At 40.8% G+C, this 20,882-nt stretch overlaps 1 protein-coding gene across 3 annotated transcripts in view; it reads left to right on the plus strand.

Moving 5' to 3' along the window:
- Positions 1–13,691, plus strand: part of IARS1 (isoleucyl-tRNA synthetase 1) — a 94,813-nt gene extending 81,122 nt beyond the window's left edge. For all 3 annotated transcript variants that reach the window (XM_053377645.1, XM_053377642.1, XM_053377644.1), the window contains exons 31-35: positions 588–699; positions 1,541–1,666; positions 5,547–5,687; positions 6,509–6,661; positions 12,963–13,691. In XM_053377645.1, the coding sequence (XP_053233620.1) occupies positions 588–699; positions 1,541–1,666; positions 5,547–5,687; positions 6,509–6,661; positions 12,963–13,045 (615 nt within the window). In that variant the 3' untranslated portion in view covers positions 13,046–13,691. The remainder of the gene's footprint in view (positions 1–587; positions 700–1,540; positions 1,667–5,546; positions 5,688–6,508; positions 6,662–12,962) is intronic.
- Positions 13,692–20,882: the final 7,191 nt, after the last annotated feature.

Here is a 20,882-nt window from a genome sequence, read left to right on the forward strand (position 1 = left end):
TACCCAGTCTTTAAAGGCATTTTTACAGGTTAAAGTCTACAGGTTCCAGTCCTATGTGCACCCAGATAAATAAAAATAATAACGTTTTGGGGAAAATGGGCCTTAACATTTGCATGGTAGCTGTGAAGGTTTTTTTGTGTGTAGCTTTGCACCCACACTTTCTTACTATTCAGAATTCTTAATTCAGCTTTGAAATGTGACAGTTTCCTGGTGGCTAATGGGTAGTAACAGTTGCCCCCTAGTGGCCAACATCAGCAGACCCAGAAATGGCATTTCATAATGTTATCTGCATGTGCTGCTGTGACTCCTTTCTGTCGTCCTCTGATTTTCTGCATTTAACTTTTTTGCAGCCTTAAAAGTTTGTTTGCTGGCTTATAAATGGCAAATATTATATTTTTAATGTCACCAGGGTTGCCTCTGCTAACATACTGCATTGCAGTCTTTTATTATGAAGCAGCGTTACATTACAACTATTGTCACTATCATCCCTGCAGCATTTCCAAGTTGTAATAATTCTGAGGGGAAATAGTTTGAGTGTCTCCTCTTAGAATACTAATTTTAAGAAAATGTAACGTTTGTTTATTTAGCTGAAGGGATCAGAACTGGAGATTACACTAGCCAAAGGTGCTCTGAATCATCGCATTGAGCCAGCATGTGCTTATGTCAATCTGAACATCTCTGTGAATGGGAAAGAGCAAGGTAGGAATTCCTTAAACTATTTCTGAAAGTTACTTGTCATTTGTCTTCTTTGAAACTGCTGCATCAAAAATCAAAAACTCCTTTTTAAAAATGTTATGGCAAGGACCCAAAGGGTAGCTCACACAAAGGGTTTGCATATCCTTAATAAGACTTCTTCCTTTTGAAGGCTTGACCCCTGTGCCAGATCGCAAGCGGCTTTTGGAAGCTATTTCCATGTCTCATGTGCCTTGTTATGTGCAGTGGAGAGCAACCGCTCAAGAAAAATCAGTTTCAACCTCCTTTGGCTCCTTTGAATTAGTTTTACATATGTTTTAATCCTGACAATTTTCTTTAAAAATATCAATTTAAATATTTTTTAACAAAGTCAACCTTGAGAATTGTGTTTAGGCATCTTAACCGTTTGAACCATTGTGCTTGGTTATTTAGTGCCAATTTTAAAGAATATAATTGAACTGATATAATTGAAATGAAGTTATAATTCCTGGATGAGATGAAAGAATTGTGCAATCCAAGTATCTTGTTTGGTAAATGTATTCACCCAGTAGGTGTGTATTCACAGCTTTCTGAGGGCCTCATGCCAAGGATAGGAGGCAGCGATGGGTGCAGCAATGGATGTGATTTTTGCCTTTGTACAGCAACCTACATTCCAGCCAGGCAAAATCAATTGAGGGATGTATGGAGAAGAAATGGGAAGGGGGAAATGGCCAGGGAGAGTCCCAAGAGCCACATTGGTCCCCCGGCCTGCCCCCCACCTCTTACATATAGGTGTAACAGTATTGACAACGAATTGATTAAACAAAATTGGTTTCTTACAATTGCTGCTTTGTGCTTCTCTTTCCAGCTGGTACGGTGTTGCTGGAAAATCCCAAAGGAGATAATACATTAGACTTCGCCAAACTTGTTAACACCATTTCATGCATTTTTGGTCTTGAAAATTCAAAGTTAGCAGTTTTCAATGGAAAAACAGGTGGGTAGTGTGGTTAAGTGCGATGAGGGCTCATGTGCAAGCAGCACACACTTCTCACGGTCTCTGTGTGTTTGCATGTTTTGGGGAAATTATTATTACTGCAGTTTTATAGCACAGGTGACACTTGCTTTAAAATTAAAATCTCCTTGGAAGTGTGCCTAGTCTTGGACCTGTGTTTTACTTTACTTTTTGACAAGAAGTTTATACACTGTTGAAACTGGTTATAAACAACTCCAGAATTATATTTAAAAAAATCTTCCTGAAGGCTGCTTCTGTGGTAAATTTGCTCAATTTCAGATGGAATGTTCAGGAGAGTGCTTTTTGACTCCTTATTTGGCTACTTAAACCCAGAAGAACAAGTTGTGATAGCATTTCAAACTCTGATATAGTTAGAACGTATGCGGTTTACATTCTAAAGCTGTCATAAAGCCATTTCTCTGCTGTTGCCACTTTGAAGTGTTTTGTCATACGGAGGTTTGAAGATCTCCAGACTTGTATATACAGAACAATTTTGTTAAAATACACTTTAGGTTTTAACTTGTTCCTCTCTTAAACAGGTAGACAATAATTTTGACACATAAAACTTTGCAGCGACAAGAAACAAAACATGACTGATGCAATAAAAAGTAACAAAAGGATCTGAGTAAAAAAACTCACACTATGTTCATATTGTGTTGTATGGCCATTGTTACCCTTTTAAAGGTTTTTTTAAAAAAAGAAACTGCTGATCCTGTAGCAACACATGGAAAGCACGTAGACCCTATGGAGGTTTCCTGAACCCCCTTGTTGCTGGTGTCCTAGCTGTCAACTTTTTCTTAAAAGAATTTAAGAGAAATTGAATATGCCATAGCAAACAGTTTCACGCTAGTACTTTGCTTAAAGGCTTTCATGTACATTTCAGAAACATATTTTTGAGTATACTTTGCATAGCACATGAGTAGTGTCACACTTTACGGAAGTTTTATACTGCTCACACATAGTTATCTCATTGGTTTTGTTTGGTAGCTTTTACCATGGATATTCAGAAGAAGGTGAAACAGCAGTTAGGGGTGAGCCTGAGTGAGTGGAGCTATTAACAAAATCTTTCTCCACTGTAAAAAGTGCTTTCCTTCTCAGTGATGTATGTAGGTGGCTGCTTCTTGGTAAGCCCTTTGTATTCTGATTGTGGTGGTAGAAATACTCCATTGTGAGCTTGTTCTCACAAGCCCAATTGGCTGCAGCTTTCTCACCCTTCAAATTGGCCTTCTTCCTAGCAATGGTAATGATGCAGCCAATCAGATTTGTCTATGTGATGACAGCCAAAGCTAACTCACAGTGAAAGCAGTGCTTAGTTGTGTTTTGGGAGAGATCTATTGATTTTGCAAAAAACTGCCCAATGTTTAGTTTATCTCCTTCCTATATAAAACGAAATTGTGGTCTACACCAGATGTTGGCAGTTTTAGCTTATACATATGCATTGTAAATATAGGGTTTAGGAATATAGGGTTTAGGAAACAGGACAGATAATAGAATGATTCCACATTTTTTTCTGCTTTGTGTTTAATATCCTAATGTTGTAAACAGAGAAAGCTATATATGAAAAAGATGGAACGGTCAGGTAACAGGAAAGCACTTTTCATTTTTTAAACTGTTAATTAAAGTGATTTCTTGTTTGCCCGGATCTACTTGAGCTGTATTGTTCTCTCTGCTGTGTCAAGATGCATGGTGCCATTATCTTTGGAGTAAAAAACAAAAAACAAACCTGCACAAAGAGCAATGTGCTCATCAAGCCACATGAGCACAAAGCAATACAGCTGAATCTGCTGTATCATCACTTAGTGATGAGGGTCAGTGGGAAGGTTTATCTCTGGTCTACTCAGCATTTTGAACCAAATGTTCAGCTATAGCACCTTTACTGAATATTGAGCTCATATTCCAAATTATGTATCTGCTTAAGTGGTTTTGCTTGGCAGACACAGAGAGGCAGACTAATTTGCATGTCTTAGAATATGATTTTTCTAAATATAAAAGTATGGACAAATAAATTTTGCTCCACATAATTCCACACAGCTATAGAAATATTTTTTTGTAATTAATGCACTTGCTTTAAAATGCAGCTCTGTAAGATTCTGTAACATCTCTTAATTTATATTTATTCAAATAAGTTGAAGATCTATTCAACTGATTTGAACTTAAAATTATTCTTGCTGTATTGTCACTCATATGTGTGTGTGCATATGTATATATATTAACAAGTTAATTTCAGAGTGTTTGGAAGACTTGTGATTTATGTTCACACAAGATGGCACCAATTCATTGATATACCTTCTCCAAAATCTCATATCAGGCATGAGAGGGTAAAAGGTGTGGGAATTGCTTTTTGAGTGGTGTGTATTGACAGATCCCCACCCCAATTTATGGCACATTCACATAATGTGTAGATCCTAATATGGAATTTCTTGCAATTCATTGACTGATGATGATTGGGTGTGCCATCCTTATTTGCTGGTAAATTTATTCAAGCACTAGACTTTTAGTCTGATGCTGTCAGAATTTCTGCCTTCTGCAGATGAAAAAATCAAATAAATCCTTTTGTGCAATACTTCTTAATGCAATAAATGCATTAATAAATGCCTTCTCCATTGTTAGCAGTATTTGTTGTCCTTCTAGACAGCACACTTTAAAAAAAAACCAAAAGGGGCAAAATAAGCAAGAAGGCTCCTTTGGGAGGAAGGGTGAAAGATAACTTTAATAAATAATAAACTTTTAAAAAATGGTTTCTAGAAGGATTTCAGGACAGCATGCATGGGGATCCCCCTCCCAGAATCTTGCATGGTAGGTTAGGCTGGACAGTAATGATAGACTTACATGGAAATCTTACGTTTTGTTTTAACTCACCTGAACAATTTGGTGTCCTCAGCAAACCCAACTGCCTCACTGCTCACCCCTATTTCTAGATAATTCACGAACATTTCTGAAAGCACAGGTCCTAATATGGATCTTTGGAAAACTTCACTTTCTATACCCTCCATTAAAAGAACTGTCCATTTATTCCTACCCTCTGCTTCCTGTTCCTTGTCCTATGGATCAGTAGCTCTTAACCCATAACTTCCAAACTTACTCAGGAGTCTTGGGCGCGGTGCTTTATCAAAAGCTTTTTGAAAGTCTTAAGGGCACAGTGTCAACTGGATCACCTCTATATGCTTGTTGACCCTCACTAAGATTTTAGAATTCTTTCTAACAAGACTTCTCCTTGCAGAAATAGGATGCAACACTGAGAGTCTTGACACCCTGGTAACATAAGAATGGCCCAGACTTTGCAATGTAGGACGTCCCGATCCAGGCACATCAATCCAGTCCAAAGATGCTTTCTAATCTTTATTCTCTTTATGCCAATATACATTGAGGATGGCAAAACTTTGGCTTTGCGGATGTTTCTAGACTAGAAGTCTCATCATCCCTGATCATTGGCTACGCTGGCTGGGGCTGACATGAGGTGGAGTTCAACAACACCTAACGTCTACTGCACTATAAATATTCCCAGCAAATGAATACAAATAATCAAAAATGTTTCCAGTTTAAGGAGGAGTACCTGTGAACTCCATACACACTGCCCAGGCTTGCGCCCTGGAGAGGTCACTTCGGTGCTGCTAACACAGCAAAACAATACAGGAGGTAGCTGTTACAAGTCTCTGCAGCCACAGCAGGCGCTGTGATTCTTCAGCAGTTTGACTTCACCCCCAGAGGTGCACTCCATTGTCTCTCAAAACAGATGGATGCCAACAATCTGTGAACTGCATCTGAAAGCAAACTTACTGTAAGCAGCTGACCAGTATCAGGTGATAACTGGGAGAGATGTTGCTTGTTGGATTGCTTATAAAAGCTGGATTTTTCTTTTCAGAACTGAAAAACCAAACAGACTTGCTGAGTCTCAGTGGAAAGATGCTTCATGTAACTGCGGGGTCAGTGCCAGCCTTGAACAGTCTTGATGGCTTCCTCTGTCAGTATATCAATTTACAACTAGTGAATGCAAAACCACAAGGTAATTATACTGATCATATGATACGAGATCAAATTATTTATTGCAACTTAAATCTTGGGCCCTGTTTGAAATCTAGCTAAAGGCATGGCTGCTTCCTGTTTCCAGTTGCTGTGGTTACATATGACCCCCCGTCACACAATTAAACAGGCACAAGTCATGCTCTTTCTGCCTCTCCCCAAACAGTAATACTATTAAGGTTTTGACATGCTGGAGTTCTTTTCAGGGAGGTAAGGTAAAGAACTGAAGTGATATTGCGGGGAAAGGCAACAGTAAGTTGTAGCCTGGGGTTTTCATAGGACATAAGAAGACAAAACGAAATTATCTCTAGAGCTGAAAATAGAATTAACAAGACCAGCTCAAGGATATATACTGGAGAGCAGCTGTTCTGGATGTGTGCGAAACAGAGGCATTTACTCGACAATCCCATTGCATGTACTCATAAACTTCTCATGTCTTGAGCAAGTTCAGTTATCACCTTGATCTTGTTCTCACAAATTCTGTAGATGTTGTACATTTATGCTAGACAAATTGTATTGCCATATCATCATAGTTTTAATATAAAAGCATTGCAAAATCCTTTCTTAACACTAGGCAGCCAACTTCCAGCCTTGCTCGGGGTGTGAATTATGAATGATGGTGCATCCCCATGCAATCCCATGTATTTAATGGGGCTTGCTCCTGGGTAAGTGCACATGGGATTACAGCCTGAGGCTGGCATCAGATTTCTAGGAGGGTGTAGGAGAAATGCATGCCTGTGGGATGTTAGGAAACCTTTTGTTTCTTTTTCGCTGCTGAGAACCATCACAACTTGTTTCCTGCAGAGTGTCTGAATGGATTGGTGGGAACTCTTCTAATGGAAAATCCGGTTGGTCAGAACGGACTCACATATCAAGGGCTTCTGCATGAAACGGGGAAAGTCTTTGGACTCAGAAGCAGACGGCTAAAATTGTTCCTCGATGAAGCGCTGACAGAAGGTAAGCAGAGGGAGTTGTCCTTATGCAACTCACATTTACAGTGCTTCATGCTGTGATAAGTCTCATACTGCTCTTAGAGTTTCTTGTTTTTTTGAATAAAAAAACTCCTAGATAATTTAATAAAATCTGTGTTAGAACCAAAAAAAAATAATCCCAGCATGGTAGAGAGAAGGCTCAGCTACAACCTTTTCCCATTATGTAAATGTCCAATGTGCACAGAAAATTTTGTGCAGAGGAGCAGTCAGTCATGTCAGCCCCTGCTAGTGTTTCAAACAGTACTGTCTTCACACATCTTTTACGTACACTGGCCTAGTTCTCATCGGGGTGATAAACCAATCTGTTAAGGCAGAGGTTTTCAGCCTTTTTGAGTGCATGCCGCCTTTGACCAACTACAGTCTTTTCTGCAGCTCTCCTGTGGGATACCTGGTAAAGCTTGTGTTGTTTCATCATTCCCTGCAATCCTAACCATGCCTGCTTGTAAGTAAGCCCTACTGAATTCCTGCCCCCAGCAAAGTACGGGGCTGGGGTTGGATCAAGTCACTTGTGGCCAAAGCAAGAAGTGACAAGTTCTTACCTATTAACCTGCCCACTGGTATCTCACCATTAAATGAAGTATTTAACAGAATCCCAGTTTGGAAAACTAGAACCTTAAAGCAGAGTTGCCGCCACAACAGCTGTTAAGACCAAGCACCAGCAGCGAAGTTTAGAATTCTTCTTTAGCCTATGGGAAGTGTGTCTTACAGATGTTCACAGCTGCCCATTTGCAGCCCTATCCTATGTGGGTTTATAAAAATTAAGTCCCACTGAGCCCAACCAGACTTACTGCCTAGAAAGTTATGAATACATCATTTAGATTGGCAGCGTCCCCCACCAGCCCCACTTCCCCCACCAGCCCTTACAAACCGGGGTTCCAGGTGACCTGTCTCTCTCTCATGACAAGTGAAGGTTTGCTGAACCTCAGTGTCCCAACTCCAGGAGTGTGCCACTTGTTTGGGTCCTTCCCCACCCCCAACACCTTTCCCTTAGTGCCAGTATTAGAAATAAGTAGGAACCCCGCAAGGTCTCCCTGCCTGGGGATTCATAGCTATTTCTCTGCATGGTTCATTTCACCCTGCCCTGTGCCATCATGTTTTCCATTTCACCACGGTTCCATCACTGCCCATGAGGACTGGTCCTGATTCCAAGCTAGAGCCGCCCCAGAAAGTCAACATATAACCCTGAGTTCAAGGAGGGAGCCTGGCTTGCTGTGGCCACTGCAAACCAATCAGCGCAAGCCATGCTAGTTTGACTTGACCAATCCAGTTACTGATTCTTGCTTCCTCAAGTAAGTTCTGCCCCGCAGCTGGTATAATCAACCACTTACCCCTTCTTCTTTTGCACATGGCATGTAGAGAGCAAGGGGGCAGAACAAGGTGTGGCTCTGCAGGGAAGAGTGTGAAATGACAAGCCTTTTGACCAGTAAATGACCAGTGCAGTTGCATGGTAGGTGGAACCAACTAAGTAACAGCAGTGTCAACCAATTGGAAAGAAGAATAGTTTCCCTCCCATAACGTTCCCCATTCCCCGTTGCTACCTGTGGCTTCCCCCACAACACCCATGACCATCCTTCAAGGTGCCACAGATTGCCACAGTGCATCGCTTGAAAACCACTGTGTTAAGGGGAAAGTGCTGGGTTGTCAGGATCCTACGATCAACTGTGATCGACCCCCCCCCCCACGATTGACCAGTAGATCATGATCGACCTGTTGGACATCCCTGATCTACGTAATTACAAACAATAGCAAAGTAGTCATAAAAATAAATAAAACACATTAAAAAATACATAACCAACCTGAACAATTTACACATAAAAATAAAAATAGTTATCACTTAATATCAGTAACAACAGCAAAAACTTGGAACAAAACTTTTCCCCAAATACCCCAGTCCTTGCTGGGCAGCAGCCACAGCAGCAGTCCTTATGAGGCCTGTCAGGCCCCTGTCCTAATCAAAACAAAATTAAGATCTGAAAATACAACAGGTGTCCCAGGCTCCCTTAGTGGTATTGTGGAGACTGTTTTCTCAAATAAAGTGGTTACTGTATGCTTATTTAAACACGTAAAAGCATCTGAAATTGAGACATTTTATCTCATTAAACTTAAAGCATTTGAGAAAGGCATAAAACAAAACACAGCAACTTGTGTAAATGGAAAATGAGGCAGTACTTGAAATCTTGATGACCTGAGAAAACGTGAGAGGAATTGAATATTGCATTTTAATGCTAGAACAAAGTTGATTTTCATCTTCTGTCAGTGTTGCAGGGCAGAAAAAAGTTATTACAGTAAATGTTCCATGAAGATTGTCTGACAATTATCTCAGTAAAATGACTGACTTGGTAAAATAACTGACAAACTCTATGATATATAGTAATTAGATATTGTCCACTTGAAATATGTGTATATCTCATTCAAGAAAATATCCTATTTTTTTTTATTCTACTACTACTTGAGGAACTTTTGCTACAGTTAAGCATGTCAGTTAATTCAATCAGGAACATGACGTGAACTTTTTTAAAGTGTGCCGTACATTTAGTAACAAGCACTTTTAAAAGTAAAATGCATTTGTCTTAACAGTAAGAGCTATTGATTTATCATATTGATGAGTGTGTGGATATGAAAATCTAGCATTAAATTGGCAGCGATTATTTTGAGAATGCTGCCAGTGATCTTGTTTGCATGACGTGGGAAGCCAGACTGTGGCCTGGTTTTGTTCTTTGCCGCAGCTCATGGTTAGGGAGGTGAGCCATGAAGCTGGCTTTGGACTACATGCTAAGCCAAACCTTGGAGTAAAAAAGGCAGTGGGGAGGAGAAGCAAAGCAGTTGCAAGCTTGTCTCCAGGAATCTGCATATTCATGCCATCGTTTGGTTTGCAAACCAGGCCAGTGTTAGACATAACCTTTTATTTATTTCATTTACTTGAAGTCTCATGAAAAACATTTTGTAATGAACTGTAATGTAGTCCTCCGAAACTTATGGATGTGTCTAGGGGAGAAATTGTTGTTGGCTTCAAGCAGGGTTTATGGATAAAATGAAATGGCAGAGCATTTTGAGTGATCCTTCACAATGATGGCACAGATGGATGTTGGTAACAATAACAACAACCATAGATTTAACTCTGGTAACTGCTGCTTGCCCCTACTTCAGCTGTCAAGCTGGAAGAAGAGATGACTTCCCCATTTTCTGATATATAAGGTATGGTACTCTGCAGTCACAGAGCACCTGAGGCAGGGAGGAGGTGTTGTCTTGCTCTATGTCAAGCAGCATGAATCTTGCTGCCTCTGTCATTTCAGATCCTGGCACAAACTAAGAGAGAAAGAAAGACTGTTGACACATCATGATGTATATGCGTGATCTGGGATTCTACTTTGTTAAATGTGCAAGAGCTTCTGAATGCATAGGTTACGGGGTGGGGCCAATAAGTGCAGTCTTGACCCGCTCGTCTTCACTGTACAGATGATGTTTGTTTGAACAGAGCATGTCATTTTGCTCCAGGCATCGAAGGAGCTTGGACCAGTGAGTGAAATTCCTGCTGTTTGTGCCTTTCTCCAAGGCCCAGCATGAAATGAGGCTTACCCCATCTCATCCCCTATGTTCTTTGCATATATTAGAAAATTCAAGGGACTTTGGTGCTAATTATAGCCAGTCTTTCATAGCATCATGTCTTTAGCATTTTTTCATAGCATCAGCAGTTTTGTTAACAGTTTGATGTTTGACAGGAGATTTACAACAATTGCAGCATCATATTTAATGAAAACAGCATATCTCCTGAAATTTGCATTGCAAAATAGATTGGGGGGGGGGAATGAGTTGGGTGTGAAATTCAGGCTCTTATCACAACTACATGGTTCCACTGGTTTTATTTTTTATTTTCCCCTAGTTTGTTCAGAGGCATAAATTGTCCAGTTCAACTAAGAGGCAATGGCGCCTTATCTATCCTGGCATAAGATTTGTTGTAAATTGATAAATATCTGCATACCAAATGAGTGAGATACGGACTTCTATAGGTGGAGAGGAGGGTGTGAGACAGCAAACATTTATCAGCTCGGGAATTTAAATGCTAATGGTATTCATGTGGCAGTCTGGTTGTATGAATCTTCTATTACAGTCAGGTGGTGATTTCTAATCCTCTGAACATGATACTCCAGAGGCAGGTTAAAAAGATGATAAATCTTATCTGACACCACACTCTCATTTCTGGCATGAGGCTAGCAAATTAATTTTTCGAAAACAGTGAGACTGCAGAAATAACAAAAAGAAAGTGGCTCCACTTGTTTCTAGGGCCCAAAAGAGAGAGAGAGGGTTCTACCTGTTGGTCTAGTGCTGAGAAGGTCCAGGTTCTGACTTGTGGCCCTTATGAAGGCATGAACTCATGAAAAGGGATGAATGGAAGCTTGCCCCATACCTGGTAACAACATTAACATCTGTAGGAAGATCTGGTGGTGCTGGAGGACTAGCTTTTCCTGTCTGTGACATGCGAGTTGGATCTATATGCTGTGTTGGACCTAATATGCTCTTCACCGCAGATATCTTTCTGTGCTGCTGTTATGATAACAGGAGAAGCCGAGTTATGTAATTTATCTGTTTATAGATGCTGTGTCTACCCAGGGTGACAGAACTCATTAAAGCATGCTGAAACCAATGTCAGGATGGCCAGCTTTGCTTTATGAAGCAATTGTGCACATATTGCAATGGGAATCATTTGCAGCTATGATTTGTTTGCTGCAGGCTTATCTTGCGTACTGGCATATTGCTAACTACACTCTTTAAATAAGTAAATTCAGAGGCAGGTTTTATGCTTTTACCTTCTGTATCTTTCAGTTCATTTTCTATCAGTTTCAGCTGGACTGTTCTTTAGGGCTGAGCTATATCAGCTTTTCAACATCGCAATGTATCACCAAGCCAAACATCACAGTCTGGTGATATATCGCAGGGTTGAAAAAACAAGCTGCATTGGCCTCAGCCCACCCCCACCCTCACCCCCAGCTGAGCGTTAAACTGCCCCTGCCCCCCAGTTGAGCGAGCCCCATGGCTCTCTGGCTCCCGGGTCAGGTATAGGGCTCGCTCAGCTAGGGGTGCGGGAGCAGTGTAAAGAAGCCAAGGGGGGACTAAGCTGTATAAGCCCTGCAATACAGCTTGCTCCTCCCTCTGCGGTATGAGGGGTAGAGCGATGGTGGTTTCACCTGGCAGTATATCACAAGTGAAACAGCTGCTGCTCCTGAGTACCTCTGCTACTGGCAGCCCGATGTTGATAGCAGTGCTGGTAGCAGAGGGACTTGGGAGTGGCGGCGGTTTCACCTGCAATATACCACCGGCTGAAGCTGCCATCGCATTCTCTCAATACATTGCCTAGGCCTACTGTTATTTGAGGAAACAAGTGCTATATTTGAAGTGGCATATTCTTTAGCTTTTTAAGAGGATTCCTAATTCTGTTTTTTGGACGGCAAAATAGAGATGAGCTTCAGTTTATAGATCTCTTGTTTATTTTTTCAGGTAAATGAGCAGCCCGCTGCAAAATTTAGGTTGGGTCTTAAGCACACTGAGGTGCAACTCCCATCTAGCCATAGGCCAGATGAGGCTCCATAGGGAGTGCTGTGAGTGCCACAGCTGCCATGAGGACTGGCAACGTTGCCATGGAAAGTAACCACATCAGCCATCCCATTCACTCCACATAATCCCTTCTATTCAGAGGTTACCAACGAGGGAAGCAGACTCAATGTTTCCGCTCATATGCCATTAAAGTGACACATATATCAGGCCTATAACTGATCTAGGTGGATGCACTTGTTCGCTGTCTGGGTTTACCAGTACATCTATCTTGTAGATTCCTGGTAACGCTTTCAGAGTAGCTTGATGTCAATGTTAAGATAAAAAGGACTTGCTGTGACCCAGGCATGTGTCTCTGACACCAGAGCAGAATTGGAAATGTAGGGAACATTAATATAAAACCTGTTAAGGTACACATAGAAGTCCTCATTTTGATTTTGATTGACACCTAACAAATAAATTGTAACTCTTGTTCTAGATGATTGCAAATCTAATTCCATATTTTTCTTCGATATGATCTTTGATATGATAAAGCTTCATTAAGAAAATAACTGTTACTTTGTTGTAATACAAAAACCTGATTTTTAAAAAAATGTATTTTATATGAGATGGATTGTTTTTATGCCCTGTGTATGTTGCAACCCAGCCTGCCACCATTGGGTCATGAACGGTAGGATGCAAAATTTAAAAATAATGTTCAATGTTCTCTTTTCTTTCAGAGATTACAAGGAATACCTCCATGAAAACTTTAAATACGAAGACGGTGTATGTTCATGCTGCACCAACAACAGCTGAATGTTGAACAGTTTGGACTTTTTCATGGAGAAATCTGATTAGCAATTGGGATAGAATCCCCAAAGTGTTTAGGGTGATTTGAACAACAGGAGCGCTACATGGAATGTGTTTCTATCAGTGCATGTGTAATATGCTGCTTTAGGTTAAAATACAGTGATTTTTCATTATGTTACGAGATATTTAAAAGCTATGCAGAGTAATACCCAGTCTCAAATACTCAGAAGGATCTATGCAGTGGCCTGAAAGAAATTGAGATGAGTACCTCAGTATTGCTGTTCTGTCTGTTCTTTATAGAGAGGCTGTCTTCAGTTTTTCAAATGTTTCTGTTTCTGCAATATTCATACTATGCTATGTTGGCTTGAACCCTAATTAAATAAGAGTAACCTGATGTATTTTCAGCAATGCTGACAGGCTATGTATTGACACACATTCTCTAATATCCATGATTTTGAACAATAAATTGCTTTATCTAGATGGCTGCATTACGTGATTTAATGGTTACCTTTAGAAACACTCTGCTTGTCTTAAAGAGGAGTGTTGGAGGGCCACAGATACCAAGACTGTAGCTAGGTATATATTGTTTGGTTGGTTTTGTGTGTTTTTTTTGCTAAGTAGGTTTGATAGAATTTAGTGTGCTTTGCTTTTGCTGATTTTTTAAAAATGCTTTCACTTTGTGACTATTTCTTGGTTATGAAGATGGAGCAAAAAAAATAAATCAATTTGATTGCCATCATGAATTCAGAGTCAGGGGATTGGTGGTGGAACGACCATGCATGGCCAGAAGGAAAAGAGGGAGCGGACTTGGAGGAGGAGGCGCCAGAAGCTGAAGAGGCATCAGGGTTTATTGAGCAGGAAGAGGCTGGGGCAGAGAGCAGTCCGGGCTCAGAAGGAGAAGAGGAGGGGACCCAAGAGGCAGCTATGAGGCAGGCTGCTGAAGAAGCCAGAGAGTATCCCCCTCCTGCTGCAACCAGCTCACCTTCCCCCTGGTCTCCCATTACATGCAGAGAAATGGAGAGGGTGGAGCAATGAGATACAAGGTGCCAGAGCCATAGACAGTTGGGGAAGGAACCAGGGGAGGAGCCTTAGGGAGCGGTGGAAAAGCAAGGACCTCCAGTCCTTGCAGCTGCCTCATTGGGGGCAAGACCTACTGGGAAGAGTCACTAGGCCTGCACTGTTTTGGCTGCTTTGAATAAAGAATTCACTAACATTGGTGTCTTTTTTATTGCTGATCTACTCCTGGCTCTGGCTCCTTACAGAGATCGCCCTGCTGGGTGTTGCAGCAGGCTGGTGGGATGGGGCAGCTATGGTTGGAAAGGACACAAGGTGTCTGCAGTCTTGTCTGCTAACACAATGAGTCTGATGGGCTGCAGCTGTGGATAGGAGTGGAGGCAGGTGGGGAGAATTTAAAGGATAGGGAGAGCTGCGGTTGGGGAAAACAGACAGGCAACAAGCAACACAGGGAGAGAAGCAACAAACTTGCCCTAGGCCTCTTTCCCCTCAAGCTAGTATGTTTTTTGGGTGGAGCATTGTCTGTCCAGTGTCCACCCCTGCAGATCAGCCTAGCCCAAAGGCTTTCAAGAGGAGGCTGGCAGTAACAAACAGGAAGGCCGCTTCAGCAGGACAACAAATGGAAGGTATGTTTATTGCTTATTTAGCCACAGAGGCCAATTACTCTCCTGTTATGCAGGTCTGTTTACCTTGTTCTAAGGAGCTGCAGCTCCAGACCGGGTGCAGTAGAAGCCCAGGCTGTTTGACTTACCCATTTGGGACCACAACTGGGAGAAAGCATAGTTGAAGTCTGCATAGAAGGCTCTCTATCTTCAGGGAGGGGGATGTGGAGATATACTTAACTTAGATAAAATGTGGTGAGGGGGCTCTTCCACAAGCAGCCAAACTGTGGCTTTTTTAAGGCAACTATTGGACGAAATTAATTTTGTCATTGAAGATGAATCGCTTGTTTGGAAAAAATAGTTGTCAATAAAAGGAGCATGGAACAATTTGCAAGTATCCGAACACTTTGAGAATTTAGCATGCAACTTCTCTAATATAAATAAGTATGTCAACAGTGGTCTGCTTTTCTGTGACACTAGATCTTGGATTAATGGCAAACTTATTTTGCTGTAATGACCAGGATTTTCACTTTTTGAAATACAGCAAATCTACATGCCTATAGACTGCCGTTTTATTAACTTTGTGATTTAATAAACCCGTGAACATGAAACTGATAAGGTGTGGGACACACTTTAACTTTTTAAAAGAAAATTATTGCACACTATTATTTTTTTTAAATAAAAAAGCTCCATTAGCCATACACATGCTATTCAGATGAGGCAGAACTGTTGTACATTGAATATGGCTTCAAAGTAATGCTGGCTTGGAATTACCAGGGTTACCAGCGGCAAGAGATAATCCGTAACAAAACCCTTTACTGACTCAAAGTACATATGATGCTGCTACTTGCCAAAAATAGACTTTACCCTGCAGAACAGAATACCTTAAATGGAGCAAATCCTTCAAATTACATCCAGTATAGAATACATCCAAAACTGGCTCCCCAGATTTTTACCCGAGATAAGTAGCTGGTATGCTCTTCAATGAAAAATAAACCCCCAAACATCTGTTTAATTTTATTCTCTGTGTCCACTGGTTTTTTTATTATTATTCTGATGGCTTCAGTGAAAAGCACAATGCTAATGCTATATGAAACATTAATTTACTCTGAGAGCAATATCCTTTCTGAATTTCGACATGTTGGAGGACAGGCTAGGATAGAAGGAACCTGATGATGCCAGTTAGATTCTGGGTGTTATACTATAAATAGTGGTAGCATATAGGAGACCTGAAGTGGGGCCTCTACCCTTCCGGAGATGGGAGCAAGGAATGGGGTTGTCTTCAAAGAAATGTGAGTGCTGTTAGCACTGTTCTTTTAACATTGAAATACCAACAGTGTCCGTGGTCCTGTATACAAAATGGGGGCCACCTCAAACGTGGGAAGCTGCTGCTTATTTTTTTCTCCTCAATGTATATAAATACATTGGTTATGATCATGTGGAGAAAAGTCACACATGTTCCCAATGACTAGGAAAAGTCCCTTCCCAAGGCTGCTGGAAGTTATATTTAAAAAAATGTGGAATCACCCACCAGAGGGTTTTTGTTTTGTCCCAAAATAACCCAAGTGTAACCTGCGTAGCATCTCTGGGAGGAGATTCAGAAAATTGGGCCCATAATAATAAATGATAATATAAGTAATAATAATAATCCTCTCCTGGCAGATATGGGCTATATATCTGAGCCATGGGGGACTATGACTCCCCTAAAGACCCCCGTAACAGGGGTGTTTTGTGGGCATTAAAAACAAAAACAGTAGATTCTGCAGTTAATGTGATGCTTGCAAGCCACCTTGAAGATCTTAGGGGGGAAAGGCAAGATGAAATCTTTTAGATAAATACTGGAAGTTTGCTGACTTCTGCACCAGGTCCAGAACTGATGGCTATAGATCTGCGGTGGCTTGCAGAGAGTGTTTGTTGCTGTTGGTATTTTACACCCATGTTCAGAGACTTAAATTTGATGGCCCACTTGACAAGGCATTGTGAGGAAAGATGAGCAGGATGCCAGAAGGTCTCTCCCACCCTTCTATCATAAATGCTTCACTTTAGTGGGGGTGGGGGCATGGCTGTAGCTAGGGCACGGTGAGGTGGGCCCCCACCAGGGGCGCAGGCAAGGAGGGGGCGCAAAATCGGCTAAAATATGTACATAAATATGTCTATAAATAAAAATATTATTGCCTCATAAGAAAAGGGTTTAAATAGAGGATGAATTGAATGGGTGGAGGGGTGGTTGGAGGAGAGGCGGAAAGAAGAGCTAATTTGTCTGTGACTAGGGGGTGCAATCTGGATGGTTCTGCCAGGGGCGCAAGATCACCTAGCTACTGCTGGGTGGGGGGATAGAGTATGTGTGTGTATTCTGAATTGCTACAACCTTTTAAATGTCACCTGTTTCCTTATTCCGTGCAGTGAATTTTGTATTCATATTATATATGTATGGGAGGCAAATGTTCCAACCTTCAGATGGAGCTGGAAGGTGCTTCTCCTCTCATTTCAGTTGCTATGCTAATTGAGAGCAATGCAAGGCTGAGAGGCTCTCATTTCAAGTGACAGCGCTGCACAAGGGCTCATCTTTCAAGGAAGCCAAAGGCTGTCTTTCTTGTCAAGAAGCATCTTCTGCTAGCAATCTGAAAGAGGCTCTGTGGGTTAAGCTAAACTCACCCCATAGTTCTCAGGTACAAACAGCTACAAAAGGAAACCTTTTAAGAAGCCATTCTGCTTGGGTCTGGGGCTGCTATGCTGAAAGATGCGACAAAGGAACCAGCTTCTCCTCTTTGTGCTGCTTTTTAGTTGCTAGACATCCAAAGAAATGCCTTTTCTTCTCATGTGTCACACAAGTGCAGGGCACAACCACTTACCTGGGTTTCTCAATTAACATTTTACAAAGCAAGGGTAAAAATATTAACACGGATAAGTGTTGCAAGTCGACTGTTGCAAGGTTCAGCTGCTTCTGGGTCTGAAAGTAATGTAGACCATTTCTTTCCACTCAGATGAGAGCTTATCCATTTCAAACCTCTGTGTGTTATCATGAAACTTATAAGAGGGAGAGGGTCTCATTAAGAACCAGTGCAATGACATTTTGCTAGACCAAATAGCTAATCCTATATAATATAGAACAGCAGACTCATGGTGTGGACCATTATATATCCAAAATAGCAGCACCCATGTACAAAAGAGATGTATCAGCAAGCCTAGGGGAACCCCAAGATACAGGGAAATGTTTTTTAAAGGTGGGTGGTTTTGGGAGAAGCCATGGCTGTTTAAAGTGGTATCATAGCACTTTAAATGTATGGTGTGAATGTGGCCTAAGTAAGGACATTTGTTTCTAGTCCAAATTCATTCTCCCATATATACTGTTGTAGTTAGAGATCTCAGAGAAGACTCTACCTATACAGACAAATCAAGATCTCACAGCAAATGAAATTGATCTGCAGAAAACACAACTTGAAAAAAAAGAGACAATGCACTTATTTTTGTAAATCAAGAAATCTTTAATTAATTATTATTATTTTTGAAAAAATATTTCAACTTAAAGTGTAAAACCTATTTTGAACTGGCATTTCTCCAAAGTTGCATTCTTATAGCTACATTAGAAGAAATACTAATAAATTACGTTAGACATTTTTATTTATTTTCCCATTTTTAGGTTTTCTTCCCTGCTCACTCCTTCCAGGAAAGAATACAATTATCTTATCTCCTGGGTTCTCCTGAAATGTGCCAAAGCCTTTTTTCCTCCCCTTCCCTCCCCTTCTCCTTAACTTAACCTACTTCTTATTTTTTGTCAGTGCCCTCCATGTGTTCACCTAGATTAGGACTGAAAATAGTTACTTGAACTGCCCTGAGATTCTTTAGGATTTACGTGCTTCAATTAACCTTCTCTCAAGAGGTGCGTGTTGTGTGAATCAGCTCTCTTGCCCCATTGTTGCCGCTTCCATTTTGGACATGATTCTCTCTCTCTCTCTCTCTCTCTCTCTCTCTCTCTCTCTCTCCACCCCCCTCTCCCCGTTGCAGAAAATACTTCAAGCACCAGGCATGCCCTTGTTGTTGTAAGCGTTTTTTGCTTTCACTCCTGGCAGCATTCCCATGACCTTTTCTGTTCACTTTTTAACTGATGCAATAATACAGCATCCCATCCTTCTCATCTCATTGAAATATAAACTGCATCCAGCAGCCTGGCAGAGCTGAACTATGCTGAACAAGCCCTTTGCTCCTGATGGAAGAGCATTAGGCACTGAGAGAGGGCAGGGAGGAATGAAATACCTAACTTTGGCTATTGGACCTCTGTGAATTATGCAGCAAGAGGAAAGAAGTGGGAGCATGGCCCGCAAATGATGAAGTTGTTACAGGGGGCAGGGGAGAGACTGGTAGGGCATAGGCTCAATGAAAGAAGAGGTTCACATGGTGTGCCCACTCCATCCTCCTCTGTAGGCATCCAGATTTTAAAGTTAGTCCTGATCTTGGGCTAAGTGGTCTGACAGTTGTAGTTCACCATGAAGTTGTTACAGTAAGTCACAGAGAGACTTGGGGCAGCATTTAACAGATGCCAGTTTCACAACAACCGTGTTTACAGAGGTGCAAAAAACTACGGCAAGCTGCCTCCTCTGGTTCTGGTGCAGGTCAAATACATGCACCTTCGCCTCCCTCGTTCTTCTTAGATTCAGGCAAATGATTTGGGCAGCTTGGAAGGACCTTCACACATTTTAGTACAAATTTCTCTTCAAGCACATTTTTGTATACAGTTTTAACTGATGTACACATTTTTGCAAGCAGTTGTCACAAGTTATTGTTCTTATATTTTTGTGATTTACCGGTACTACAAAGTATTTTGTTTGAAAGTGACTCACAATCTTAAAAAAGCAAACAATACCAACATCAAAATTCATCAAAAGATTTAAAACACTATTAACTAAAAATCCTGGTGCAGCGCTCATCTCGCTTCAAGCCCCTGCGGTAATATAAAAGTGACACATCCCAAACCATCCAAGTAAAAGAAGAACACCGACGTATTAGGTGTTCCACTAAAACTTCCCCTAAAACAATGCATTTTTGTATGCTATGTTCACTAGTATATTAATTTTTATGGGCACCTTCCCTAAATATCTGCACGTTTGTGAACATTTTTTTAAAATATACATTTTTATTAGTTTTTACATATATTTCCAAACGGAACATATCTCATCTCATCTTATACAATATTTTGGCTATTTTAGCCTGAGACTTCCATCAACCACGTCTAATGATTTTCAAACCTCATCTCTTAATCTTACATTTGTTATCCTATTACTTTTAATAATCCATAACTTAAAATACATTCTGATAAATCTTTTCTGCAATATTTCATATAGTTCTCCTTACAAAACTTATTGTAGTCCTATAAGCGTAGTCGGTTATAGTTGTCTTTCAGATAACTCATATATTGACTCCAATCTTTCAAGAATTTCTGGTCCTGCTGGTTTCGTATTCTCCCTGTCATCTTATCCAATTCTACGTAATCCAACAATTTCACCTGCCATTCCTCATTTGTGAACATTTTTTGCTTGAAGACTGCAAAATTCAGATAAATGTGACTTTCAAAGGAAGGTTGTGTTTGAATTCTCATATTGTTTTGGGAAGTGAAAGTTTGATAGATTCTCCATTAAATGTGAATTGAAGTGAATTTCTTCTCCAATCGTAACATAAATTGAGCTGGTCCCTGTCTGTTCCCTTTCTTTCAAGAAATGTCTCCCCAGAAATCTCTAATGATCAATAGGAAAGCTAGGGTATTGTGTGTGAATAAACCACTTTTTTGTATGCATTTACCTATATAGAGAAACTGAGGAGTGAATCAGTAGGAAATCCATGTAAAATTATCTTCAAAGTGGACAAATAGGAGTCAGACCTTCTGATTCCAGTCCTCTTCACCCTGCGCCCAGGCTGAGTATTTGTGAAAGAGAACATTCAGATGAGCAAAGCAAACAAGATGTTTACTAGTGTTTAAAATGCTTGTATAGTTAGGTGACTGATTTCTTCCACCCAGCCTCTAAGTTACCTATTAATACGAGTTACAAAGAAACTCAACTATGCTGAGTTTTGTTTGCCGCTGTTCTATGTTTAGTGACACTTGAGTTTCTTTGTAAGAGTTACTTGGTATAAGAGGTAGTGGGGTGTGTGTGAGAGAAAGAGAGCGAGAGAGAGAGAGAAATACACACACATAGACTTTTCACAATGGCAGAGCAGAAAGAAAATCCACATACTTTTCAT

This window comes from Podarcis raffonei, chromosome 2 (genome assembly GCF_027172205.1).
Source record: "Podarcis raffonei isolate rPodRaf1 chromosome 2, rPodRaf1.pri, whole genome shotgun sequence".
NCBI classification, from domain to species: Eukaryota; Metazoa; Chordata; class Lepidosauria; order Squamata; family Lacertidae; genus Podarcis; species Podarcis raffonei.